Source organism: Mauremys mutica, chromosome 2 (genome assembly GCF_020497125.1).
Source record: "Mauremys mutica isolate MM-2020 ecotype Southern chromosome 2, ASM2049712v1, whole genome shotgun sequence".
NCBI classification, from domain to species: domain Eukaryota; kingdom Metazoa; phylum Chordata; order Testudines; family Geoemydidae; genus Mauremys; species Mauremys mutica.
The window spans coordinates 287134175-287161922 of NC_059073.1; the positions used below are offsets into that span (position 1 = coordinate 287134175).

A 27748-nucleotide genomic window follows, 5' to 3' on the forward strand; every position below is an offset into this window, starting at 1 on the left:
ATGTGTTTGTACAGCACCTTGCACAATGAGATCCTGATCCCCCAGTGAGGCTTGGAGGTGCTACAGCAATAGAAATAATAAACAAAGTTAGGAATTTCACCTAAATCAATAAGGTGCTGGTAATGTTAACACAACTGTGTGTGTGTGTGTGTGTGTGTGTGTGTGTGTGTGTGAGAGAGAGAGTATTCATCCTTCCTTATTCCTTTGTTAAATGTAAACCTTCATGCAATATACTTAGCTATTACGGTATATTATAAAATATACAGGACAAAGGGTCTCTGATTCTTTACCTGGTCCATTTTCCCTACTATAATATAAATCCTAGTACGCGGTCTGGCCAAGTAAAAACTGCTGGAACAATCTTAACATTTAGGAATTTCGTGTGTGTGTGTGTGTGTGTGTGTGTGTGTGTGTGCAACTAAAAAAAATATACAGTATGTGTGTGTGTGTGTGTGTGTGTGTATATATATATATATATATATATATATATATATATATACTGTGTGTATATTTTTTAGTTGCTTGAGCTCACAACTGTAATTCTGGGGAGCTGGGGCAGCGAATTGTCCTTCACTAAGCTCACTATGTAAATATGGGGGAAGCGTCATGGGAGGGACAGGCTCAGTGTGAATTTCTAGCCTCCCATCTGAAACTCCTTGGTACCATTGTTTGTGTCAAGCCAGTCTACACTGCAATAAAAGACTCGCTGCTGGTAAGGGTCAGCTGACTCAGCCCCGCTAGCCCAAGCCCCAGTAGCCTAAAAACTGCTGTGTAGACATTCAGGCTCGGGGCTCTGGGACCCTCCCCCATAGCAGGAACCCTCCCCCATTGCAGGGTCCCAGAGCTTGGGCTCCAGCCCAAGCCTGAACGTCTACACAGCAGTTTTACAGCCCCACCGCCCGAGACCCGCGAGCCCGAGTCAGTTGACCCCGACCAGCCGTGGGTGTTTAGCTGCTGTACAGACGTACCCGGAGTGAACAAGAAAACATAAGTGCTGGTAGTGGAACATAATCCGATAGCTAGGGCTGTTTAAGGCAGACAGGAGCAAAGCTGCCTGAGTTAAGTCATATTCCTTTGGCCGCCATTAGGTTACTCAGCTATTTCTTCTAAACAGTCCTAAAAAGACGCTTGGTTCAATCTGTTTTATCTTTTTTACTTGGCCCAGGGGAGCGTCTTTAGCTATAAATGTGCCATGGAGAGTGGATGGGCCGATAATTTACTGACAGTCCATCTCTCTCTCTCTGCCCTTTCTGTAGGTGTCAAGCACAACTCCTGAGTGCGCCATCATGCTGGCGATCGAACACGAGCATGAGAAATGCCTGACGGACCCTGGCCTGGACAATCAGACAGTAGGTAAGGGATGGATCTTTGCAGACTCCACATGCTCACTAAGTCCTTCCTACTACGTATCCTGCTCCTCTCTGGGAGTTGGAAGACCCAAAACTCTTGAGTTCAGCTCAACTCCACAACTTCCACGTTTATGCTGGGCTGAGTCTTGGCCATTTGCTGCATCCGTTAGCTTGCTCCCCCGGCCCCACCTCAGGGGGAAGGGGAGAGGCAGGGGTATGAGTCCTCCCCTTTTTCGGTATCCATCCTGGAGGGAACAGCCCCCGTGCTCCCCAGGGTGCAGAGAATGCCAGAACCGCTATTCCAAGTGACCCCTGTGCAGCCGTCAGAGGTGACGCATTGTGGGGCATGCAGGGTCACATGGCCCCCTAGATTTCTCGGGCTGCTTCCCACCGGGACTCCCAGCAGCGAGGAGGCAGCGGCTCCCCCTGGCAGCGGCACTCATCATGTGTCTGTGAAGCACAAGGCGGGAGGAAGCGACAGGGCGGCTGGCTGAACTCCTCCCCCTCATCTCATGACATGGGGCTGCTTCTCCTTCCCTGCTGCTAGAGTCCCGGGGCTTCCCGGGGCCGGCTTTGCAGACCGCCCACTGACATGCGTCGAGGACTGGAGGCAGAGGCTACGAGTGGAGCGGTCACATGCCCACCCAGAGCCGTTCAATTGTGCCCGCCCACCATCCGCAGTTACGCGTCGCCTCTGGCAGCCGTGCAATTTCTCGTATGCCCTGCACACCTGACCTGAGCGTAGATCAGCCTGGCCCGCAGGCACCTACTTTCCCCGGCGTCAGTGGATGCTTGGAGACCCCCAACCCCACCCCTTCCCCGTCCCTGTCCTGCCCCCGTTCCAACCCCTTCCCCAAAGTCCCCACCCCAGCTCCGCCCTCTTCCTGCCCCTATTGGACCCCTTCCCCAAATCCCCGCCCCAGCCCCGCCTCTTCCCTGAGTGCGCCGCGTTCCCCCTCCTCCCCCTCCCTCTGCTTGCTGCGCGAATCAGCTGTTTCAGCTGGGAGCTGGGGGGGGGGAAGTGGGCCTGCGGCGTGCTCGGGGGAGCAGGCGGTGGTGGAGGTGAGCTGGGGCGGGGCAGGGAGCTGCCGGTGGGTGCAGAGCCCTGGAGCAGCCACGGAGTCGGCGCCTATGGCCTGGCCTAGAAATTATGCACACAGTGAAATCCGTTGTGGTGTGGAGTTGGATTATATTGGCCTCACCCAGTACACTAGCAGCGTCCTTACAGCAGCAGGAGTCGGTCGAGTGTGTTTAACCTGCCCTCCTGGAGTGCCTCTCTCAAGTCACAGAACCTGTTCTCTTGATGAAAGGAGGCGTAAGGAGCAGTGATGTCCATGCTCACATTGGCAATGAACAATCTGATCGTTGTGGAGGGATGAGGAGTGGAAAGGAGTGTCCGGGGCATGGAATTCGCTTCCCGCCTCCTGTTGTGTGTCTGTCGGCACCCGTGAACTCATCAGAGTGTCAGTAACGCGCCGGGCTCGCTGTGCTTTGCTGCTGGGGCTGCCGACCAAAACTCCGCTGTTCCTACTGAAAACCCCTTTCTGTCTCGCTCTCTGGGCATTGCCCTTAGTTAGGCTAAAGACAGAGTGTGGCATTCTGCACCTTGATTTCCTACTTATATAATCATGTACAAATGCCAAGGTCATCCCTGGCGTAGCTCCATTGAATTCGGGGAAGGATTTGGAGTCTGCTGACACCCGCTCAGGTTTTTGTAACCCACGCACTTCCTGGGTGTGGTGTTCTGTTCCCTCTAATGGCACCGAGACCACTGAGAGAGTAATGAGTCTGCTACAGCCTGAGCTAAGGGCCATGTGGCTTTTAACTCATGCAGTAGCGGCTCATGCATTAAGCTTCAGAGGTCCCAGGTTCAATCCCACCTGCCAACCAGGGTCTGTCGGTGTTACATTTTCATTAATATTACAATGCCACAACCTAGGTAAGGTCCATACTGAGCATGGTACATGGACCAGATTGCACCCCATTAATGTCCATTGTTGTTAGCAAGTGTCTAAATGAATTCTGGTGTTTCATGGTGCCACATTAAACTACTGGCTTGAAACAAATCTATATTTCTGCAGGGACTTCAGCTGACTTCGCTAAGTGGGACAGCTTCTGAGGTTGCAGTGCATGTGCAGTCTGGAGCGTCTTTGGCTAGGCAACAGGCGGGTGTTTGCATGAGTTCAGTGTGCCGCGGCTGTGAGTGTGTGTGAATACACGTGCAATGTTGCCAGGCCTGATCGCTAGGAAAGCTGGCCCAGGAACTGATTTTCTGGTTTGCTGGCTGGTCTGAAAAATCCAAAAACATTTTGGGTCAGGTCGAACAAAACATTCCAGGTGTTTTTAATAAAAGCAAAGGAATGAAGGGCTAGATTCACAAAACTCTGCTAGAGGAGTGCCGCCTGCACCTTTGGCTCCATGATTATAGCCTGGGAGTAGAGAGATGTTGGTTCAAGTCTGTACTGTAGAGCAGGGATTTGAAGTTGGATCTCCTAGTGGCTCTCAACCTTTCCAGACTAGTGTACTCCTTGCAGGAGTCTGATTTGTCTTGCATACCCCAGGTTTCACCTCACTTAAAAACTACTTGCTTGCAAAATCAGACATAAAAATAGAAGAGTCTCACAGCCACACTGTTACTGAAACATTGCTGACTTTCTCATTTTTACCATATAATTATAAAGTAAATCAAGTGGAATATAAATATTGTACTTACATTTCAGTGTATGGTATATAGAGCAGTATAAACAGGTCATTGTCTGCATGAAATTTTAGTTTGTACTGACTTCACTAGTGCTTTTTACGTAGCCTGTTGTAAAAGTAGGCAAATCTCTAGATGAGTTGATGTACCCCCCGGAAGACCTCTGAGTACCCCCAGGGGTACACGTACCCCTGGTTGAGAACCACTGTTCTGTGTTGTAGGTAAATACCCTACACACCAGGCTATAGGCTACTCTGAAGTGGGGGCGAGGAAGTGCTCTCATTTTTTCCTATTGAAGCTGTTCCACTTGGTCTGAAATACTTGTAGTCATTGAGCAAGCAAGAGAATGCCTCTATAGCCTGGGAGCGAGGGCACCTACCCACAATCCTAATCCCTGTCCCTGTGCCACTGAATATTTAAGCATGCAGCGAGTGCCTGTGTGCTTCCATGCAGCTTATGTATCCCTGTCAAGTGTCTAGCCTTGTGTGTGTGTGCCCGTCAGGGTTTAGGTGTGTGCGAGCACAGGTGGCAAAAAAGCGACTCTCCTAGGTTGGTGCTAAGCTATTGCATCAGTTATGTAACTGAAAGCAGTACTGGAAAAATTGGCTGTGTGTGTATGAGAGAGTGAGCTGGGGAGAGAGATCTGAAGCAGCAACCACTAAGTACAGCAGCACTCCCATGTATTAAAATGATTACCGTTTCCACTAGACAAAGCTGCCAGAAAAATCCTAGCACATAACATCTCTGTTAAGCCCGTCACGAGATGGCTCCATAGCTAGCAGGATTCTGGCACATGGGAAAGGGAGAACAAAAAAGCGAATAAGGCCCCCTGCCACCTTTAATAGAATACATTGATTTATGAGTGGGTTTGTGTGTTATCTGTCTTCTGCACACTCTGCATCCTGTTGGCAGAAAGAAAATCCGCTGTGGTTAAACAACTAATTTATTATCCTTTCTAATTAAATGAGTGGAATTAAAAACACACATGATCAGTGGGAAACTGGAAATAACAGTGGATGGAGGAGCCATTATCAGCGTATTGATGAAAGGGGATTAATCTGTTTGACTTGTTAGATTAAGCCAGTGGCAAATGATTAATCAAGAACACCCTGTGGTGGCACTTTTATTGATCACTACCGCTTACCTCTAGATGTCCAAGTAGTTTTCCACTAAGAAACAATCAGGGCTGCATTAACACGCTGCTGGATGGTCAGGCATTATTCTGGAGGGCGGGGGGGTTGTTTTGGTAGAAGTCAAGCGATAGCTGGGTTTCTGTTCAAATTTCCCTGACCCTGTATTTTCAGAGCTCGTGGCAGGTGCCTAATTGTCAGGCCTGGCAGCAAAAGTCCTCTAGGTTTCCGGAGAACAGGTACAGAATGGGCCAGAGCAGAGCACCAACGGCCCTCATTCCTGAGTGGAAAGACCACCCTAAAAACGGAAAGAACCAATCCGTTTCCATTAAGGGCGTGTCTACACTGCAGTTGGAAGGTGTGACTGCAGCACGGGTAGACATACCTGAGAGATTTTTCCATGCATCTCCTAGGAAAACATTCCCCACTTTCTGAAGCATCCCGTGTTACACTTGCCGGTCCACTAGGCACTGGTCCAAGCTAGCTCAGGTGTGTCACACCTGCTGACCGCAGTGCAGACACATCCCAAGTCTCACTGCTGAGACAGCCAGTAAAGGTACGCAGAGCTAATTGTGATTGTACCCTGAGGCTTATGTAAAAAGGACTTACGTAGAAGTGCCAAGTGCACCATTACCGAAGTATTTATAAGTACAAGTATGCCATGGAAATAGTACATAAATATTTATTAGGGCTGTCGATTAATCACAGTTAACTCACGCGATTAACTCAAAAAAAAATCACGATTTAAAAAATGAATCACAATTAATCAGCCTTTTAATCACACTCTTAAACAATAGAATACCAATTTAATATGAATTCCAATACATATGAATCCTTAGCGCATCTGACACATGAATACCTTGCAACGCCGGCTACAACAGTGCCAAGCAAACACCTGCTCCATAGATAGTCAGCTACCTAAATAATATAAGCACATAGTGGAAGAGAAGGAAAAGAGCAACAATTAATGAAAAAAAAATCTCTTAAAAATGTAAATAAACTTATAAATTTCCTTTCCATTGTGTGTGTGTGTGGGGGGGGGTGTATATAGACAACATATCATTCCATAAAATGGGCATTTTTCTTCAATAACAGCATAATCTCGACCATATCATCCTGACGTTGGTTCCTTCTTGGCAGAAGGATTTGTCCAGTGCTATGGAATAGTCATTCCACAGGAGCAGAGCTTGGCAGTGTGGTATTAAATTCGATCAAAAGCTTAGCAGCTGTTGGGTATCTGTGCAGTGGATACAGTTTATGCAATGGCTCACTGAGAAATTGTCTCCCAACAAGTCTTAAGTCTGAGTCTGATGCAGATGCCCCCTGATCCTCCAAGTCATAGAAACTAGTGGCGGCTTGGGATGTTGTTGCTTGATCTATAGCCATTGGCAGGGTGTGTTGGCGGGGTGGGGGTTGTGTCTAAAGCCAGTGGAACCTCCTAGTGGTGATACTCAGTATTATGTGGCCCAATAGTGAGAATCAGTGGCTGCCTTGCATAGCAGCTAGAGTCGTCTAGTAGTGTAAGTCAGTGGCTGAGGGTGGGATAACCTGGGCCCGCCTTATTCCACCAGGTTCCAACCCAAGACCCACCCAATAAAGATCCAGCTACATGGCCTAGGAATGGGCGCCGTTATGCCTGTTCCCTGGGTCACTTCCTACCTCTGCTTCTGTTCCTCCGTCTGCGCCACACATCTGTCTTGGGGTCTGCCTCTCAGGGTTTCCCCAGATGCTGTGAGGAAGTTGCCTTCCTTTCATGTATCATCTTCAAATATGTTGTCCATGCTTCTCTAAACAAACAAATAAAACCTATTTTATTCAGAGCGACTATGTATATATTAATTTTAAATTATTCTGATCCAATACAGAAGACAAATGCTAAAGTTGTGTATAAAATGCACTGTAAATACCGCTTGTGGCTGTGTATTTTATGAATCGAATTAGAGTAAATATGGTATTTATGGCCTTTTCTGGCCTAGTGAACCACAATTTCAGGAAACGTATCAAACCACCACTTGAAGTAATAATAGAAAGAAAGAAATATGTCCAACTGAGCTAGCAAAAAATGGAATGAACCATACTGAATGAATAATACATAATTATTTACCTGAGCATGTTTGGCGATATATTTGATGGCGCTTTATGCTGTCCGCGAATTGTCTTCCTTTTTGGTTTGCACAAACTGCTGCACCAAAGTAGCTCATCAATCTTCAACAACATCCGAGAAGCATCTTCTCACTACCATCGGCAATGCTGGATTTGAACTTATGATGAGGTGACGGCTCTGTGTTCCATTACCAGGGATGCTGGACCTGCATGTTCACTGAAAATGAATGGTACTGCAGAAATAGCACCTTCCCATGGATTTTTCTGAATTCCAGAAACTAAGCTTTCCTTGGTTTTTGTTAGATGATATTTCTATCCCTTTGGGTCCAGAATAATGTCCACAATGTAATTTATAGTTTTGCTTCATAACTCCATTGAGTACAAATCACTGTGGAAGAGAGGACATCCCTCCACTCATGCTAGGAAACCACTTAATTTATGCCAGGCACCTCTGGGCTTGGCAGTTCATCGTCCTGGCACCTCTGGGCTTGCCGCATCAGTTATGAAAATAAAAAAAATTGCTTGATCCCCAGCACCTCTTTCACTACATATTAAGCACTGACCGCTGATGTACAAAACTGGCCAGGCGCAGCCCAGTGCAGATTGCAGAACACTAGAACAAGTGGCACAAGGGGGGATTTTTGAGGCAGCCCTGGGAAATGTGTAAAACCAAGTGTCACAAATACTCCAGCTCAGTTTTACAATCCCCAAGGAATTTGGATAGTTCAGATAAGGAAAAGAATCCAAACTAGCCAAACCTTTATCATGGCAGAAAACCCTTTTTGGCTAAAGACCTGTAATTTTTTATTTTTTATTTTTGTAAGGAGTCTTTAAATTCAACTCACTGGACATTTGTATCTCATATGGGATGCCTTTATTTTTGCAGACACTTCTGGCCTGATTTTCAGAGGTGCTCGGTGTGCAGTGATGTTAAAACCATAAAGCTTGTCGTCCTCCAGGTCCCAGAGAGGACCAATCAGTGTAGCATGGGAGACTTCATAAAGTGGGGAAATGCCTTGGTAGCAGGCTGCATGCATAGTCTCTCCCTTGAACCTGATTCGCATTAACAGCAAGGTTACTGCACCTCATGAAAATGACTAGGGGGCTGGGGCACATGCCTTACGAGGAGAGGCTGAGGGAACTGGAATTGTTTAGTCTGCAGAAGAGAAGAGTGAGGGGGGATTTGATAGCAGCCTTCAACTCCCTGAAGGGGGGTTCCAAAGAGGATGGATCTAGACTGTTCTCAGTGGTGGCAGATGACAGAACAAGGAGTAATGGTCTCAAGTTGCAGTGGAGGAGGTCTAGGTTGGATATTAGGAAACACTGTTTCACTCGGAGAGTGGTGAAGCACTGGAATGGGTTATTTAGGGAGATGGTGGAATCTCCTTCCTTAGAGGTTTTTAAGGCCCGGCTTGACAAAGCCATGTCAGGGATGATTTAGTTTGTGTTGGTCCTGCTTTGAGCAGGGGGTTGGACTAGATGACCTCCTGAGGTCTCTTCCAACTCTAATATTCTATGATTCTAGCAGAGTAAAGGTGGGCACACAGGTATGACCCACGCTATGCCCCCATTACACTTCTGTACCTCTATTATTTTCTTCTGATGCAACACTGAGTACCTGGAGCCCATACCGGCTAGGTAAGAACCAATGGGTGCTCTGAACCAGTTCAAGTCACTGATGTTTTCTGGCTCTTTTTTTTCCATGTCATTTAAAAGGCTCTTTGTTGGATATCAGTACACTAGGAAATGGGTTTTGGCATGGCTCCTGCCGTCTCTTAGCCAAGGAGAAAGTGCTGTTGGGTTCCACTGAACATGGGTTCCACCCAGCTGTCTGGCGATAAAGCCTTCCTTCTTTGTAATCTCGGAGGTGGTTTTCCTCCCTCGAGCAGAATTTCACTGCTTCGAAGTCACTATTACATGGGAGGCCTGATTGAGATGCAACAGACAAGATCTATAGGCTATTGATAACCATCCAGCTGAGCTCTGGGTATTACTGCTGCACAGCGTGAGTCACTCGCCTGCTATTGCTTTAATGCGCCATCACAGACACATTTTAATCCTGCTAATTTATTTATAGGTCAGTCTCAGGCTGCCGAAAGTCGTCCATGTGCCACTACGGCGCTCGGGTGTTCAGTTCTGATGATGGATGGGAAACCAGGAGATGCAAATACAGCAGTGCACTCGACCCACAGGGGGTGGCCTGCCAGTGCTTTGTGTGCTACATAAGAACGTATAAGAATGGCTATACTGGGTCAGACCAAAGGTCCATCTAGCCCAGTATCCTGTCTTCTGACAGTGGCCAGTGCCAGGTGCCCCAGAGGGACAGGTAACCATCAAGTGATCCATCGCTTGTTGCACATTCCCAGCTTTTGTGACACCTGTACTTTCAGAGCTTCACTGCGCAAAAGCTAATCAAGGGGAAGTTGTCCTACTGTCCTTTTCTATAGGAAATGCTTCAGTTTGTTTTTTGTCAAGGCCAATAATAATACTCAATGTTGTTGCTTTTGTTTCATACAAACCAAAATGTTCATCTACCCTGGGGGATGGAAAGTAGCTCCATATGTTAATATGTCCTACATCGACTCTTGTTATGAAGAGAGATTTCCTACTAAGTCTTTGACAGTATCCTTTTAAACTTTGCAGCTCAATTTCTTGAGGCATCACTTCAAAGTCACTTTTCATCATTTTAGAAATCCCTTTAGGAGTTTGAGAGTGAAAGCTGGCCGCATACTGATTTCTCCTCCCCCTCCCACCACCCTTCAATTGTACGTATCATAGAGTCATAGAAATGTAGGGCTGGGAGAGACCCCGAGAAGTCATGAAGTCCAGCCCCCTGAGCTGAGACAGCACCGAGTAAACCTGGACCATCCCTGACAGGTGTTTGTCCAGCCTGTTCTTAAAAACCTCCAATGACGGGGATTCCACAAGCTCCCTTGGAAGCCTGTTCCCTTATAGTGAGAGAGTTTTTCCTAATATTTAACCTAAATCTCCTTTGCTGCAGACTAAAACCATTACTTCTTGTCCTACCATCAGTAGACATGAAAAACAATTGATCCCTGTCCACCTATTAACAGCCCTTAACATATTTGAAGACTGTGTCTTCAGTCTCTTTTTCTCAAGACTAAACATGCCCAGTTGTTGTTGTTTTTTAACCTTTCCTCATCGGTCAGGTGTTCTAAACCTTTTTTCGTTGTTGTGACGCTCCTCTGGACTCTTTCCAATTTGGCCCCAGCTTCTGTAAAGTGAGGCACCCAGAACTGGACACAGTTCTTCAGCTCAGGCCTCAGCAATGCTGAGTAGAGTCGGACAGTTACTTCCTGTGTCTTGCACATGACACTTCTGTTGATGCGTCCCAGAATGATATTCACATTTTTAGCAGTTGCACCACATTGGTGACTTGTATTCAATTTGTGATCCACTATAACCCCCAGATCCCTTTCAGCAGTACACCACCTGGCCAGTTATTCCCCATTTTGTGTTTTTTTTGCATTTGATTTTTCCTTCCTAAGTGAAGTAGTTAGCACTTAGCTTTATTGAATTTCATCTTGTTGATTTCAGCCCAATTCTCCGGTTTGTTGAGGTCATTTTGAATTCTAATCCTGTCCTCCAAAGTGCTTGCAACCCCTCCCAGCCTGGTGTCATCTGCAAAGGTTATAAGCATACTCTCCATCCACTCTATTATTCAAGTCTTTAATGAAACTATTGAATAGGACCGGACCCAAGACTGACTCCTAAGGGACTCCACTAGCTAAGCCCTTGCAGTCTGACAGCATGCTCTTTGAGTATGGTCTTTCAGTCAGTTGTGCACCTAACTTTATAGTAATTCTGTGTAGACCACATTTCACTAGTTTGTGGTATTGTGTCAAAAGCATTACTAAAATCAAGATATATCACATCTGCTGCTTCCCCCATCCACTAGGCCAGTAACCCATCAAAGAAGGAAATTAGGTAGGTTTGGCGTGATTTATTCTTCACAGATCAATGCAGGCTGTTCCTTATTACCCTATTATCCTCTACATGCTTACAAACTGATTGTTTAATCATCAGTATCTTTCTAGGTATCTTTCTAGGCTAAAGGTAAGACACGCAACAATCCTCTTAACAAACTGGCAGGTTTGTCATGGGGTGCCCATGCTCCAACTTTGCGGACGTCGGCTCTTGCCACTTTGTATTTGGTGGCGGGGTCCTGCACACCAGTTTGGAGTCGATCGTCACACACCAAACTGGTGGATACGCAGTTACATGCCGCCATGTGTATCCTCTCCGGCACCCTGTGTCCGACCCCACTCCCATGGCTCCCAGTTCTGAGCAATATTGCTCCTCCTCAGATCAGACGAGAGGTTCCCACTGGCAAGTTACTGGAGAAACTATGCACCAACTCAAGCCTCCCACTGCACAATGACCTTTTTAAACTACCAGCTGCACGTTTGTCGTCTCGTCGCCCGTTATGGTCTTATCCTCCACGCCAGGATGTTAGGGTGGAAACACTCTGGCGAGAGGAGTATATATCTGTTATAGTCCCCAACCAGTCCCTCATCACCGACCCCGCAATCTGCCTGCCTGGTTTTGACCTGTCCCGTCACCAGTGGTCCCTGCTGACCAGGTTCCGGACCGGGAAAGGTCTGTCTGCAGCCAACCAGTATCACTGGGGTCTTTGGGACAGACCTTTGTGAAGCTGTGGTGCAACACAGATGATGCACGTTGAATGCCTGCTGACTCGGTTCAGCAGTGGCCTAGAAGAACTGCATCATGCCACTGAAGATGCCATCGCTTGGCTAGACGACTATGCACACGCTCAATAAAATCTAGGTATTGAAGGTAGGCTGACTAGTCTATAATTCCCCAGGTCCTCTTTGTACCCCTTTTAAAGACATGGACACAATTGACCACTGTTCTCTCTTTATAACCGCCCTTAACATATGTGAAGACTGTTATTAGGTCCCCGCTCAGTCTTCTTTTCTCAAAAATATCCATTTTCCCAAAAAGTCAAGTTTTCTAAACCATTGATCATTTTTGTTGCTCTCTCTGGACTTTCTCCAGTTTGTCCGCATCTTTCTTAAAGTGTGAGACCCAGAGCTGGATGCAGTGCTCCAGCTGAGGCCTCGACAGTGACGAGTAGAGCAGGACAGTGTCATACATACGATCCTCCTGTTAATACGCCCCAGAATATTAGCATGTATCACATTGTTGATGGGGGGGGGGCTCTCTCCTGGGAAGCAATGCCTCTGAAAAAGACTCGGATGGCGATTGTGGATAATCAGCATGAGCACCCAGTGCAATACAGTGGCCAAAAGAGCTCATGCAATCCTTGGATGTAGAAACAGGAGAACAGGGAGATTTTATTACCTGTGTAATTGGCACTGGGCCGACCACTGCTGAAATACTGTGACTAGTTCTGGTGTCCGCAGTTCAAGAATGATGTTGATGATTCAGGGAGGAGCCACAATAATGACCAATAATGACTGAAAGGTTAGAAAATATGCCTTCTAGTGAATCCAAGAGCTCAGCGTGTTTAGCTTAATGAAGAGAAGGTTAAGGGGCGACTAGATCACAGTCGCAGAACAGAAATTTGATAACAGAGGGCTCTCCGATCTAGCAGTCCAATGTATAACAAAATCCAATGGCTGGAAGTTGAAGCTAGAAAAATTCAGACTGGAAACAAGGTGCAGTTTTTTAACAGCAGGGGCAATTAACCACTGGAACAATTGACCAAAGGTATAGCGGATTCTCCACCACTGGCAATTTTAAAATAAAAATTGGATGTTTTCCTAGGCAGTACATGCTCTGTCTCAAACAGGAATAGATAAAGAGCAGCCCTATGGCCTGGCTTAGACAGGAGCACAGACTAGGTAATCACAATAGTCCCTTCTGGCCTCAGAAACCGTGACTCTGCAGCTTGTGTCGCGAGTAATAACATTACCCCCAGCAGCAACGCACTTTCTCACAGTAGAGCAAGAAGAAAGTTGTTGTCCTCATTTTGCTTTCAGAGCCTACAGAGCTGGCAAACGTCTCTTCACGTGGAGCGCCCTGGAGCCCCCGAGGGCGTGCCGGGAGGCGCTCCGCAAAGCCTTTAGCGAATCGCTGCTCACTGACTTGTGTTCGTTATGTAACAGTCCCAAAAAAGTGAGTCCTCCCTCCTCCGCTGCAGCTTACAAACAGCTTGGTTTAATTGAAATAGCAGTGCTAAAAAAATGGAGGGGATTTACCAGCGAGACAAACCAAAGCAAGCAGGACTAGGTCAGTCGACTGTGTTCCTAATCTGATTATCTCATTACTGCTAATCAATTCCCTTTCTAATCATTCATTCCTTAAGCAACATGAGAATTAGCGACGGAGCTGTGAAATCTGTTGTAAGTAACTTGTCAGGCTGCTGCGCAACGTGCATTCAGACAAGCTGCTCTCTGGTCTACGGTGCTGAGCAGCAAGGTGCAGCATCCTAAACAGAGCTTATGAGAGAGGGGTGGGAGTCTTAGAAAGCTTGCCCACAGCTTGGAGATTGCCTTAATGGCCTGGAAAGCACATACTTGGGTGTGAATGAAGTGAGCAAGAAGACAGAAGGGACCATTAAAGCTCAGAGATTAGCTGAAGATCGGGACTAATAGCCAGAGCGAGGGGAATGTGATTTTCTGCACTAACAGGATTCCGCGGCATCCCCTGCTTATAGCTTTTAGGTGTCGAGTCTGCCAGGTGCCAAATGCCTGGTTGTGAGGCTACTTGGCTCCCATTCACTTCAGTGGGAGTTAAGTGAGTTCAGAATCCGACTGCCGGTGCTCAGCACCTCGCAGGACCAGACCACTGGTTTCCATTTTTCTTCATGGAGACCAATGTTTTGAGACGCAGTTGTTTCATAGGAAAAGTAATTGGTGCTACTTCTGTTAACGCCCGAGGGGAAATAGTGGCCCAGATTTCAAACTCCCATGCACTTACTCACTCAGGCAATACACTTTTGTTTCCAGCTCCGTGTGCATATAACTGATGTTGGCTTGCAAGGCCAGATTTGGGGCCTGGGCTGCTTTGTCAGATTTTGAAGAAATCAAGACGTGTTTTACAAGAGAAAAGGCAGCGAACATATGGAAATTAAAAATCCAACTGGGAAAAAGGTTAATGCAGTTTAAATGAGGAGTCAGTTTATACATCACCCTCTGTTTATAGTGCAGCAAGATAAGAGATAATTAATAGCTCTCTTCCTGTGAAGACTGAAGTGAATTCTCACCCTCTGAATTGGCTAAGGCCTCCAAGTGTACAAAGCGGTCAGATCTGAGCTTTTTTGAAAGGGGTTGGTGGTGGATTGACAGCCCTGAGGCCGATGTCCTCCACCAGAACGGGTCCAGTATGCTCCTCGCATACCTGCCCTATCAATGTGCTTCACCCCTGGCCTGAAGGGACCTCCTCCAAGGGCCTCCATTAAAGACAGGTCTTCCCAAGTCAGATGCACACTGAATGCTTCAGCCTGAAAACTTCAGCAATGCTCAAACAAAATCATAAACCCTCAGCTGTTGGCCTGCCTGCTGAGACTGTCAACAAAAGCCAACCATCAGTGAGGGTGGCTCTGTAGAATAGTCCATTGGGAATTAGACTGTGACCATCAAACTCACTTCACATAGGCCACTGCACTTCACAGAGGCCACATCAAAATGGTAACTGCCGTCAGTCACTACTGACCTGTGTCATATTGGAACCTGGAATCTGGACCACTTAATAGTTCTCCAAGCGATCCAGGCTCCAAAACTATATTTCATAAGTTGGTAGACTGGAGTGGATTGGGTTGTCAAGAAATTCAAAGACATTAAAGTTAGCCCCTCTTTCGGATTGGCCCACCCTAATTTTGTCATGTTGCAGGAGCAGGCATCTAAAAGCTCTTCGGGGCAGGAATTAGCTTTTTGTTTTGTTTGTACAGCACCTAGCACAGCGGAGTCCTGGTCTGTGAGTAGGGCTCCTAAGTGCTACAGTGATACAGATAATCTAGTATTTGAAAGCTTGTGCTGTCATTAAGTCGTGTGTGTAAAAAAAGCCAAAAATAGCTGAGAACTTTAAAAATTGGACTTTAGCAAACCATGAATCCCAGGGATGATTGAACCGGGTGAACTGTGGCAGCTGAGATGGTGGATTACCTGGCCGTGCAACCTCCTTCATACAGCCAATTAAATTGTTGCATGCAAATTAGCTGGAGAGTAAAGGTAGGTGATTGGTTGAGTTATCTCTGCTATCACAATGATCTAAGACTCTTGGCATAGCATAAGGACGTGCCTTATTATAGCTAAAAGCCCATGCTGCCACAAAGATGTAATTTGTAAAGACAAAATGGCTGACAGCTCTAAAATTGGACAGCAACAGGCCTTGAATCCCAGTGATGACTGAACCTGGTGATATTCTAAACAAAAAGAGCCCTCAGCCATGCTTGTAGCTGTTTCCATTGTGTCACACTGACTCAACAGACATTCTAGGCTTCAGAGGGACAATCCTGGAATCTTTTATATACATAATAATGAATAATAATAGTAATAAATTAAAGGGGAGCACGAGTTTTCTTAGAGATGGTCCCAAGCCAAAGCCCCAGATTTGAACACCCCCAACCTTTGGAGCATTTGAATTCCAGATCCAAAGTTTGCATTCTCTTAAGTAACAAACCCCATTCTCAGAGCTTCTGGTGAAGATGCTGGTACACAAAGTTGTCAAATTCAAAAGAAATGACACACGGAGGCAAGAGACAGGACTTAGCTGAGCAGTGTCCTTGAATGTTAATGAAAAGGTGCTGACAAGGAGAGCCATTCTTCCTACCTTTTAAAGGTAGCTTGCAATTACTTTTGGCCCGAAGGACTTGAAAAATGTTCCTTACTCCATGAAGTACAAATTCCTAGTCTAAGATCCAGATTTTCATTCCCCTCTTGCCTGTTTTAGAATAGAACTCCCATTGCTGATGATGGGAGACTTGTATAGGAACTGACTACTGATGAAGATCTGCATTGCACATAAGCGATCTGAGATGTACAGTAAAGACCTGGATTTTGCTCAGAACTTGCCCTCAGAAAGGCATAACAGGGAATATGTAAAGTATCCTGTGTAATTCTCTTAAGATTCTGGTAGGCATCTGTGCCTGTTGAGGTTTCCCCATGAGAACCTTGAGTTGGAAGAGCGAATCCATAAGAATATAAGAACAGCCATGCTCGGTCAAACCAAAGGTCCATCTAGCCCAGTATCCTGTCTTCCGACAGTGGCCAATGCCAGGTACCTCAGAGGGAATGAACAGAACAGGTAATCATCAAGTGATCCATCCCCTGGCATCCATTCCCAGTTTCTGGCAACCAGAGGCTACGGACACCATCCCTGCCCATCCTGGCTAATAGCCATTGATGCATCGATCCTCCAGGAACTTATCTAGTTCTTTTTTGAACCATGTTATAGTTTTGGATTCCAGTTCCATCCATTTTCTGCCTTACTGCATCATTGGCTTTGAAGCTTTAATTTTGTCTTGAGTGTTGTAGAAATTTTCAGGTTGTAGCCTTTCTAGCAAACGGCAGTGTTTGTTCAACTTGGGAACAGCTGTCTTCTAGCTTTTCAGGATTAACAACCATTTAATGAAGACAAATCTTGTCGTGAAAAAGGCATTTTAATTTGGAGACGTAACATTTGGAAATGTTTTTGGTTCTTGTGCTGGGGTTTTCTTTTCCAATAGGATAATATGCAAATATGCACAGCGTTAGTTATGCAAAGGTTATAAAAATAAACAGGTTATAAAAATAAAATTGCTACAGACTAAGTGTGTTAGAGGCACAGGATAATTGATCAAATGTAATCCCCAGATGCAAAGCTTTAATTTGTTTTCTATAATGATTTGCATGTGTTTTTCCCCTTTTCAGATTTATGGTTAAGGATCGCCCTTTTTTATTCTGACTGATTTAACAGAGTAAGGATATCTCTGCTTTGTGCCAACTGATGGCTGCACTGGCAACTCACAGGCATCCCACAGGCTGCCTCTAAGCCCCACTGGGAACTCTGGGCCTGATCCAAAGCCTGCTGAAGTCAGTGGGGAATCTTTCCACTGTCTTCAGTGGGCATTGGATTAAGCCTTTAAGTGTCTTATGGTACGTCTACACTATCCCCCGGATCGGCGGGTAGTGATCAATCTATCGGGGATCGGTTAATCACGTCTAGTGTAGACGCGATAAACACGATAAATCGATCCCCGATCGCTCTGCCGTCAATGCCAGAACTCCACCGCAGTGAGAGGCGGAAGTGGAGTTGATGGGGGAGCAGCGGCGGTCAACTCGCCGTCATCCTCACAGCCAGGTAAATCGACCTAAAATACTCCAACTTCAGCTACGCTATTCACATAGCTGAAGTTGTGTATCTTAGGTCGACACCCCCCTCCCTCCAATGTAGACCTAGCCTTAGGAGCGTCTAAGGAGCCTATCATGGCAGGGGCGGCTCTACGAATTCTGCTGCCCCAAGCAGGGCGGCGCGCCGCGCCGCTCGCGCTGCCGGGCGCCGATCCCGTGCCTCCGCGGGACCTCCCGCAGATGTGCCGCTGGTCCCGCGCCTACGGTGGAGCTTCCGCAGGCATGCCTGCGGGAGGTTCACATAAGCCGCGGGACCAGCGCACCCGCCGCAGTCATGCCTGCGGGAGGTCCAGTCGTCCCGTGGCTCCATTGGACTTCCTGCAGGCATGACTGTGGAAGGTCCGCCGGACCCGCCTGCCGCCCTCCAGTTAAAATGCCGCCCCACGCGTGCGCTTGGCGCGCTGGGGTCTGGAGCTGGCCCTGTATCATGGGTAAGTTTACACTGTGTTTGTAAAACGTGCAGCAGCGAGTCTCGGAGCCTAGGTCTGCAGACATGGTTTCGCACAGCAGTGCTAAAAACAACCATGTAGTCATTGCGACTCGGGCTTGAGCGACGGTTCTGAAGCCCACCCCCGTCTCTGGGTTTCAGAGCCCAAGCTCCATGAAGAGTTGCAACACCTCCATAGCTGTTTTTAGCACCGTAGCGCGAGCCCCATGAGCGGAGTTGGTAGATCTGGGCTCTGAGTTTAAAACACAGCGGCGACATACCCTGGTGTCTAGAGAACTTGGTATGTAGAGATGGGAGCATGAAGCTGTGGAGGGTGCAGGTTGGGAGACAGGGCTTTCAAGCTGATGGATCTAATTGAGGCTTGTATTCAAGGAGATTTATGAATGAAGGCTGTCTTGCAGAACATCAGCTGTGATGTCTTCTTTACTAGCCAGTAAATATTTGGCCTTCATACAGGCTGAGCACCAGGTGACAGTGAAATCCACCCCCAACTGCAGAGCTGGGGGAGAGACGTTCGTTAGTCTTTCTGCTGTTCTGCTCTGTGGGCTGGAATACCAGCCTGCACTGGGGTTACGAGAACCAGATCCTGAAGTCTTTGCTTACGCAGAACTCTCACTGTAGCCAGTCGGGGTTTAACAGGAATAAGGACTGTAGGATCAGACCCAAGGTCAGCCGCCCCGCTCTTGTTATTGGAAGAGGCGTCTGTAACAGCAGTTCCTGGAAATGTTTTCCATTTATATAAACTGATGGGTATGTCACTTCATGGTGCAATACAAATATTTAACTTATGGAAAAAAGAAAGATTGTGATGTTGGCTGGGAATCTATGCTCGTGCAGCCATAAAGCTCAGGTATTTCGATCTTCCGTTGGATCTGAATGCTGCTTTTCTAAGCCCACTTAGAGGTTTCTGGGAAGAGATTCATATGAAAGATGATATAGTTTCTCACTCTGAAAGGTGATGAAATTTCTAGCCTGGCCATTTATATGCCATAGGAAGCAATTCATATTTAGTAGGGGCTAGTAGAAACATTCCTTAAGGATGACACTTTTATCAGCATACAAGAAATCAATCTATATATTAGGTAGGCTATAACCCTACTAAAATGCCCTACACTTGGGTAACCAATTGTTATCGCTCTCGTCGTAAGGTGGATGGCCCCTTGAAGGAGAATCAGGGTCCAATCTATTTGTGATGGGCTGCTTTAAGGAGAAAAAGCCAACTTGGCCCACTTGCAAATAATTAACTGCTGAGGTGGCTGGCTGGCAGCTAATTGACTGGCGAGTGGCTGGACCTGATAGAAGGCTACCACTGCTCTGTTGGAGGGCTGTGCTCCAAAAGAGAGGAGGTTTCTAAGGAGAGGCGCTCCCAGAGGAGCTAGCAGAAAGAGGGTGTCCATGTGCTGACCTGTCCCACCCAACAGGGGAAAGGAGAGAGTAAAATGGAGCCATCTGGGGAGAAGCTGACTGAGGGTTATAGCTGGCCTGAAGCATAATCCAGCTCCAGGAGGAGGGCGGGGGCGTCCCGAACCTGGGGAGGAGGCTCGTTGGCCTTAGCCCCAGGGTCAGAAGATGGAACGATGGTTTTGTGTTCCCTCAGCTGAGCCTGGGGCTAGCTGGCTCAGGTCAATTAATGAGCCCAGCTGAGCTGCAGCAGAATCGCCTGATTGGCCAGCCCATCCCATTGGCTGCAAGGAACCAACAGGCCTGCTTTAAGCTCAGCAGCAGTGGCAGGTCGCCAGCTACTCAATGCATATATCTGCAGCTGCGATGTCTCCTGTATCTGCCTTGTTCCAGACTTGCTCCTATCTCACTCCAATCTGCTCCAGCTCTGGTTCTTGGCTTGTCTTCTGCTTCCTGTTCTGGCTCTAACCATTTTTTAGGCCAGGCTCCAACTCTAAGCACTAGGTCAGACTACCCACATCCCAGTCCCCGACAAAGGGCTGAATTTAAGTCGCTAATACTGAGATAATAAATGAGACCCACACAAAGGGGTAGCTTATTCTCAGGAGCCAGGTCTGAGTCAATGATTGCAGGCACCAAGAGGGAGCTGAGAGCTGCCTAGCTGCAGGGCCATGCAGGACCACCAACGGGCATGCTGGAGGCTGGTGCCTGATCATAGGACCCTTCTGTCCTGAAAATCTATTCATTAGAATGATGTTGACTAAAGGCTTAGTCCAGCGTTTTCAGGGACAACTAGTGATTTTGCATGTCTCTGTTTTTGTGTGTCTGGCATGACGATTTAGCAAGGCCCGCTTTCTCCGAAAGCGCCTGAGCACCCTTGAGTAGCCTCCCCGAGGTAGTGCGGATGGGCTGGCTGGGGGACGCTGACCCCCCAGCCCCGCCCCCTCTGCCCGAGGCCCTGCCCCTTCTGGTGGCCCAGTGCCAGGCCCCCGTACCGGTAAGTCTTCTATGTTACTCCAAATCCCACCCCAAATCTCTAGCCACTCCTGAAAATGTTGGCCTTGTCAGCCTGAATCAGAAGGGTGTAAACTGCATGCTTCAGCTTGCTCAATAGATAGGGCTGCTTTTAGGTAACTGAGGTGGAAGAATTCTCCCATAGGGACGTATCACAATGACATGGAAAGAACAGGGTGGCCTGAACATAGGAATGGGGGAACATGAATCTCTGAGTCCTATACCTCCTGTCTGCCCGACTCTCTTTATTCACGCGTATCTCCACAGCAGCGGTGCCTTCCTGCTGTAACATTAGACCAGAGCAGGGGTGGTCAAACTCACTGGCCCTCCGAGCCCCATATGACAATCTTCAGACTTTCGAGAGCCGGGGCGCACCTGCCGGGAGCTGTGGGTTGGGGCGTCAGCCCTGCTCCTGCTGAAGCCCCAAGCTCTGGCAGGTGCGCCCCGCAGGGCTGAAGCCCCAAGACCCCCTCCCTGCTGGACAGAAGCCTCAAGACCCCACTTCACGCTAGGTAGACGCCCCTACCACCCCAGCCCGCTGCAAGGCAGAGGTCCTGAGCTTTCCCCCCACCCCCAGTCTGGTAGGTGGAGAGCAGGGGCACATGGGGGGCTCTGTGAGCCATGCTTTAATGGTAACAGAGCTGCATGCTCAGAAATACCCTCCTGCATTTCGCCCCATTCTCAGTCTTGATTTCTCCCGTTACAACAGAAGCCACTAAGACAAACTGAAAAGAGCAGGATTGGATAATCTGATGACTACTAATGTCCATTGGCAACTGTGTGTGTTAGGGAAATGGCCTGAGGCTGATCAGCTCCCCATGCATTCGGGTTGGGCATCTAACTCCCACTGATTTAAATGGGGGTGAGGCTGCTAAATGCCTTTGTGCATTCCACCCACAGGGCCTCAGCTGATTGTCTGCAGCATCCGGAAGGAATTCTTCACCCCAGTGCACCTCCCCAACACCATCGCTGTGATAGACAGGGTGCACTATATATCTCTTTTTCTGAGCCCTAGCTGGAGGCAGAGTGCAGGAGTAGAGGGGTCTGTGCTCTGATTCAGTGTGACAGCTCCTTTGTACCTAACACATAGACCATACCTGCCGTAAGCACGTATTTCAAATTCGGTTGGTTGGTTTGGGTGGCGCATCTATATAAAGAAACCATCAAGATCAAAGCAACTTGAGCTTTTCCTCCACGGTCCTTTGCTTGGCCCGTTGTTTGCGCAGCCCCTGTGAGAATTTAGAGGTGTGCCTGCAATCACCCCTTTTGGTAAAAACACCGAGGAGTCCTTGTGGCACCTTAGAGACTAACAAATGTATTTGGGCATAAGCTTTCGTGGGCTAAAACCCACCTCAGCAGATGCATGGAGTGGAAAATACAGAGGCAGGTATAAATACACAGCACATGAAAAGATGGGAGTTGTCTTACCAAGTGCGAGGTCAGTGCTAATGAGCCAATTCAATTAAGATGGAAGTGGGCTATTCTCAAAGGTTGACAAGAAGAAGTGAATACCCAGGGAGGAAAAATCACTTTTGTAGTGCTAATGAGGCCAATGTAATCAAGGTGTAATCTTGTCAACTGTTGAGAATAGCCCACTTCCACCTTAAATGAATTGGCTCCTTAGCACTGACCCCCCACTTGGTAAGGGGGGGTCTCTTCATGTGTCAGTTTAATAATGCCTGCAGCTGTAATTTTCACTCCATGTATCTGATGAAGTGGGTTTTAGCCCACAAAAGCTTATGCCCAAATAAATTCGTTAGCCTCTAAGGTGCCAGAAGGACTCCTCGTTGTTTTTGATGATACGGACTAACACGGCTACCGCTCTGACCCCTTTTTGTGTGCATGAGAAAGCCTGGCTCTGAAGTGTTGTGTGTGTCCTTAGAATAGGAACAAGACAGACATTGAAAAATCAGCCCTACTCTCAATAATGCCGTTGCTAACGCTCTCCGGAGTAAGGCACTGCATCTCTATGCCAGGCTGGCTTTGCCAGTACATCATGGCACACAAAAATTCTTTCCCAGGTGTCCAGCTGGCCCACATGCTCAGGGTGTAACTGATCGCCGTATTTGGGTTTGGGAAGGCATTTTCCCCTGGGTCAGATTGACAGGAACTCTGCGGGGGAGGGTCCTCCTTCCTCGGCAGCATGTGGCACAGGTCACTTGCAGGTTTAAACTAGTGTAAATGGTGGATTCTCTGTAACTTGAAGTCTTTAAACCATGATTTGAGGACTTCAGTAACTCAGCCAGAGATTAGGGGTCTGTTACAGGAGTAGGTGGGCGAGGTTCTGTGGCCTGCAATATGCAGGAGGTCAGACTAGATGATCATGATGGTCCCTTCTGCTTTAAAGTCTGAGTCTAACTCCACCCTGCATTGCTAAGAGGCAGTAACTTGCATTGTAGATACAGAAGAGCAAGTCAGCTGAGCTTTCAGTGGAGAGTTCGGCTATTCATTCTGTGGGGAGCCAGGACTCCCAAGTTCTGTTCAGAGCTCCACCATTAACTTGTCGTGCCCGTTTGGCATACGCTAGATTTTTCAGACATAAGAACCTAATGTTGGAAATCTGGATAAACTGCCTGATTTTCAGACTGTGACTCCCAGCGAGATTAATGGGAGCTGGTTGGTAGATGCTCAGAGCTTTTGAAAATGACCCGGGAAGGTGATTGGGTGAGAGATGAGGAGCCTAACTTGGGGTAACTTTTTTTTTTCTTCCCAAATATTTGCTTTTAGCTTCGACATCTCTTTGCTTCAATTCACCCATTTCTAAATTAGGTACAAACACTGACCTTGCGAGAATGTTTTAAAGCTTAATTCATTAAAAATGACCTGCAATGGTGGGGAAAATACCATTTTTTTTTATCTTTGCTCTGATGTATAAAGAAAGTGTGAAAGACAGTTGATTTCTCCACTTGTTTCGTAGCAGTTCAGGTCTTGTCTACCCTGCTTTTCTTGGAAGACTCTATTGATGATAGGGAAACTCATGGAATCCTAATGTGTAAAAAGTATCCACTGAAAACAGGATGGGCGTGGGGCACTAATCTGTTGACAGCTATCTGGCTTTGTTTCTTTCTCTTAATACATATTTAACTCAAATGCCTGAAAGACAGTTGGGAGAAAAGATCTCTTTGTTAAAGAGTCAACACCCTCTCCATGAAGGGACCTGCAACTCTCCTGCTTCGGTTCTCTGGTCTTGCACAGAGACCACCATTAGAGTAAAAAACAGGGAAGAGAAAATGTGAAGTTCTTGATATTACTCAGATGAAAAATAAAATCAAGCTATCTTTATGCATTATAAAGAAGCAAAAGTCTTCTCTTTCTTTTCCTTTGCAGAGTTTGTAAAGTGTCTTGGGAACTTCTGATGAAAGCTGTTGCAGAGATGCAAATCAAAACCATTTTTTATTAGTAAGTGTTGCTTACACCCAGTGGAAAAAATCAGTGTCTGGCTAAATTGAGGGGAAGCATGATAATGCACTGTCTAAGAAAGCATCCTATAATTAAGATGAGTCTGGGAATCCTTTCTGCTTGCTCTAAGTGGCTGAGTTAATTTCCCACAGAATGTGGATGTCAGAGGTGGCTTGGAAGAAGAAATAATTAGCTCTTCGCAGCATGAAGATGCTAATTATTAGTGGAAGCAAAGCACTGTAGTAGCTAGTACCTTACATACTCTAATGCCTTTCTTGTTTTCCTGTGGCAGATCACTTTCCCTGCCGCGTCCCTCTATTGCCTGTAGCACCAGGGTGACGCAAGCCAACGCGACAGGCGAAAGCACACGAAGGGAATGTGAGGCCAAGCAGAGTTGAAATGCAAACTTCTGGACTGATGTATTTGCTTTGCATCAGAGTTGGTGCCGATGAGATCAAAAGAATGATGAGACGAAGGCAGGGCAGGGGAGGTCGGCAGCCACTAGCCTTTACGCTGCATCCAGGAACACTGGAAACAATAGTGAAAATAGAACAGGAGTACTTGTGGCACCTTAGAGACTAACAAATTTATTTCAGCATAAGCTTTCTAAGCTCACTTCTTCAGATGCATAGAATGGAACACACAGACAGAAGATATTTATACATACATATAGTGAAAATGGAAGTGAAGGATTTGAATTTTGCTATTCTCGTAGCTGAAGTTGCGTATCTTAGATTGACACCCCACCCACCCCCAGAGTAGACCAGGCCTTAGAAACAAAGGCACAACGGACAAAGGCATAACAAGATCCAATGGCTGCAAGTTGGCGTTCGAACATTTTAAATAAGATGCAACTTTTTAACAGTGAGAGTAGTGTCACGTCACTGGTATAGGCCAGAGTAGTTAATCATTGGAACAGATTATATGGGGATGTGGTAAATTCTCCATCTCATGGAGCATTTAAATTATTACTTATTTGTTTTACTCTAGCACCTAGAAGCCCCAGTCGTGGAACAAAACCCCATTGTGCTAGGCCCTGTGTCAACAGTTGATGTCTTTCTACAAGTTATCGGGACTCATAAACTTTAAAGCCAGAAGGGACCATCATGATCATCTAGTCTGACCTCCTGCATGCTGCAGGCCACAGAATCTCACCCCACCCACTCCTGTAATAGGCCCATAACCTCTGGCTGAGTTACTGAAGTCCTCAAATCTTTCAAGACTTCAGGTTACAGAGAATCCACCATTTACTCTAGTTCAAACCAGCAAGTGACCCATGCCTCACGTTGCAGAGGAAAGTGAAAAACTCCCAGGGTCTCTGCCAGTGTGACCTGGAGGAAAATTCCTTTCCAATCCCAAATATGGCGTTCCATTAAACCCTGAGCATATGGGCAAGACCCACCAGCCAGACACCTTGGAAAGAATGGTCTCTAGTATCTCAGAGCCCTGCCCATCTTATGTCTCATCTCCAACTGTTGGCGATATTTGGTAATAGCAGTCATGGATGGGCCATTTGCCATTGTAGGCAACTCTGTCATTCCAACCCCTCCATACATTTATCAAGATCAGTCTTAAAACAAGTTCGATTTTCTGCCCCCGCTACTCCCATTGGAAGGCTGTTCCAGAATTTCACTCTGATGGTTAGAAACCTTTATCTAGTTTCAAACCTAAACTTATCAATGGCCAATTTTTATCCATTTGTTCTTGTGCCAAAATTGGCCCTTAACTTAAATAACTCCTCTCCTTCCCTGGTGCTTATCTGTCTGATGTATTTATAGTGTGTATTTACATAGTCGGAAGGAACGTTTCCCTCCCCTACAGGAATCACTAGATGAAATTCCCTGACCACTGTTTTGCCCGGGGTCAGACAAGATGATCGTAGTGGTTTCATTTGACCTTCAAGCTATGAAAGAGTTTTGTCAGCACGAATTTAATAGGGTCACGTTATTCATGAAAGGTGAAGCCATGGCTGACTGATGCAAAATCCTCCGGCAACTGCTGATAAAACCTTTGCATCTCCCCAGCATGAATTGTATATGTGCCACACAGGGGTGGCTCCAGGCAGCAGCACGCCAAGCGCGTGCCTGGGGTGGCAAGCCAAAGGGGGCGCTCTGCTGGTCGCCGTGAGGGCGGCAGGCAGGTTGCCTTCGGCAGCATGCCTGCGGAGGGTCAGCTGTTCCAGCGGCTTCGGCGGACCTCCCGCAGGCTGCCGCCGAATTCGCGGGACCGGGGACCTCCCACAGGCAAGCCGCCGAAGGCAGCCTGCCTGCCGTGCTTGGGGCGGCAAAATACCTAGAGCCACCCCTGGTGCCACATGTGTGGCAGGAAAAAAACCCAACAATTTTAGTGGTAAACCTTGTTTAGCAACATTTGATTAACACATAAGTAGAGTAATGAAAATAAGAAGGTTCTGTCACCTCTTTGTATATATTGGCTCCCAAATGGCCTGATCCAGAGCTCATTGAAGTCAAAAGGTGTCTCCCCATTGACTTTAGTGGGCTTTGGGGCAAATATTATCACAAGTCCACCTGGACAGACTTTGGAGGAAGAGAGAAGAGATTTTAAAACCTCTAGAAATTGCCTAAAACAACTTTTCCATGCATAACAATGTTATGGATCTGCAGTCCAGCATCTTCAAGATCTCGCCGGATAAAAGCCCTGTGCTGTGTATCCCATAGGAGAGATCAGAAATCTTTCCAAAGGGTCTTAGCACCAGTTCCTAGCCCTGACAGCTTATGAACTGTCACTGGTGCAGAACTGAACAAAATGCTGCAGTCCTCAGATCACTGTATTCTTGGGCAAAATTCTTTCTTGGGGAAAGAAGGAAACATTTTTTTCTGACAGGCTGTTTACATAAATTATATGGCCAGAAGAGACCATTGTGATCATCTAGTCTGACCTCATGTACCGCATAGGCCATAGGACTTCCCTGTATTAATTCCTATTTGAACTAGAGCATATCTTTTTTCGAAAAACATCTAGTCTTGATTTTAAAATGTCCAGTGGTGGAGAATCCACCACAACTCTAGGTAAGCTTCCTTAACTGTTCAAAGTGTGCACCTTATTTCTAGTCTGAATTTGTCTAGCTTCAACTCCAGCCATTGGATTTGTTTTACAAAAGCTTAATGTGCATTAGAAGCTGCTCAGAGGTTTGGAATGACAGAAGCAGTCCCAAGGGAGATGGGTTTGTGGACAGAGTACAAGTGAGGTGGTCAGATGTGTGATGATGCAAGCTATAAGATGGATATCCATTATAGCTATATCTTGTCTCTGTATAGCTCTACATCTGTTTACTGAAGCATGTAGGCATCAGTTCTTTCTATGCCTTGCATTTCAAACAAGAACAAATGAACTGTAATGTAAGTATTAGATGTAGACATTTAAATTACGCTCAGAACAAAAATGTTCTCCTTTAGGAAGCCATCCAGTACTGTCATCTTGTATTTTATATTTTATTCCATCTTGGTCCAGAGCAGGGGTAGGCAACCTATGGCATGCGTGACAAAGGCAGCACGCGAGCTGATTTTCAGTGGCACTCACACTGCCCGAGTCCTGGCCACAGGTCCATGGGGCTCTGCATTTTAATTTAATTTTAACTGAAGCTTCTTAAACATTTTAAAAACCTTATTTACTTTACATACAACAATAGTTTAGTTATATATTATAGACTTAGAGAGAGACCTTCTAAAAATGTTAAAATGTATTACTGGCACGCGAAACCTTAAATTAGAGTGAATAAATGAAGACTTGGCACAGCACCTCTGAAAGGTTGCCAACCCCCGGTCCAGAGTTTCAGATAATATGTCCTGTGGTTGTGAATACATTGTAAGTACCTAGGTTGATAAGCCCAGAGTTCTAGATGTTGAGTG

The 27748-nt window shown here is 46.7% G+C and overlaps 1 protein-coding gene across 3 annotated transcripts in view; it reads left to right on the plus strand.

Annotated features, from left to right (window-relative positions):
• The window catches only part of LOC123364708 (vasoactive intestinal polypeptide receptor-like), a 172042-nt gene that overhangs the window by 57268 nt on the left and 87026 nt on the right, over nucleotides 1-27748 (plus strand). For all 3 annotated transcript variants that reach the window (XM_045007035.1, XM_045007034.1, XM_045007036.1), the window contains exon 2: nucleotides 1257-1353. In XM_045007035.1, coding sequence (XP_044862970.1) covers nucleotides 1257-1353 — 97 coding nt within the window. The remainder of the gene's footprint in view (nucleotides 1-1256; nucleotides 1354-27748) is intronic.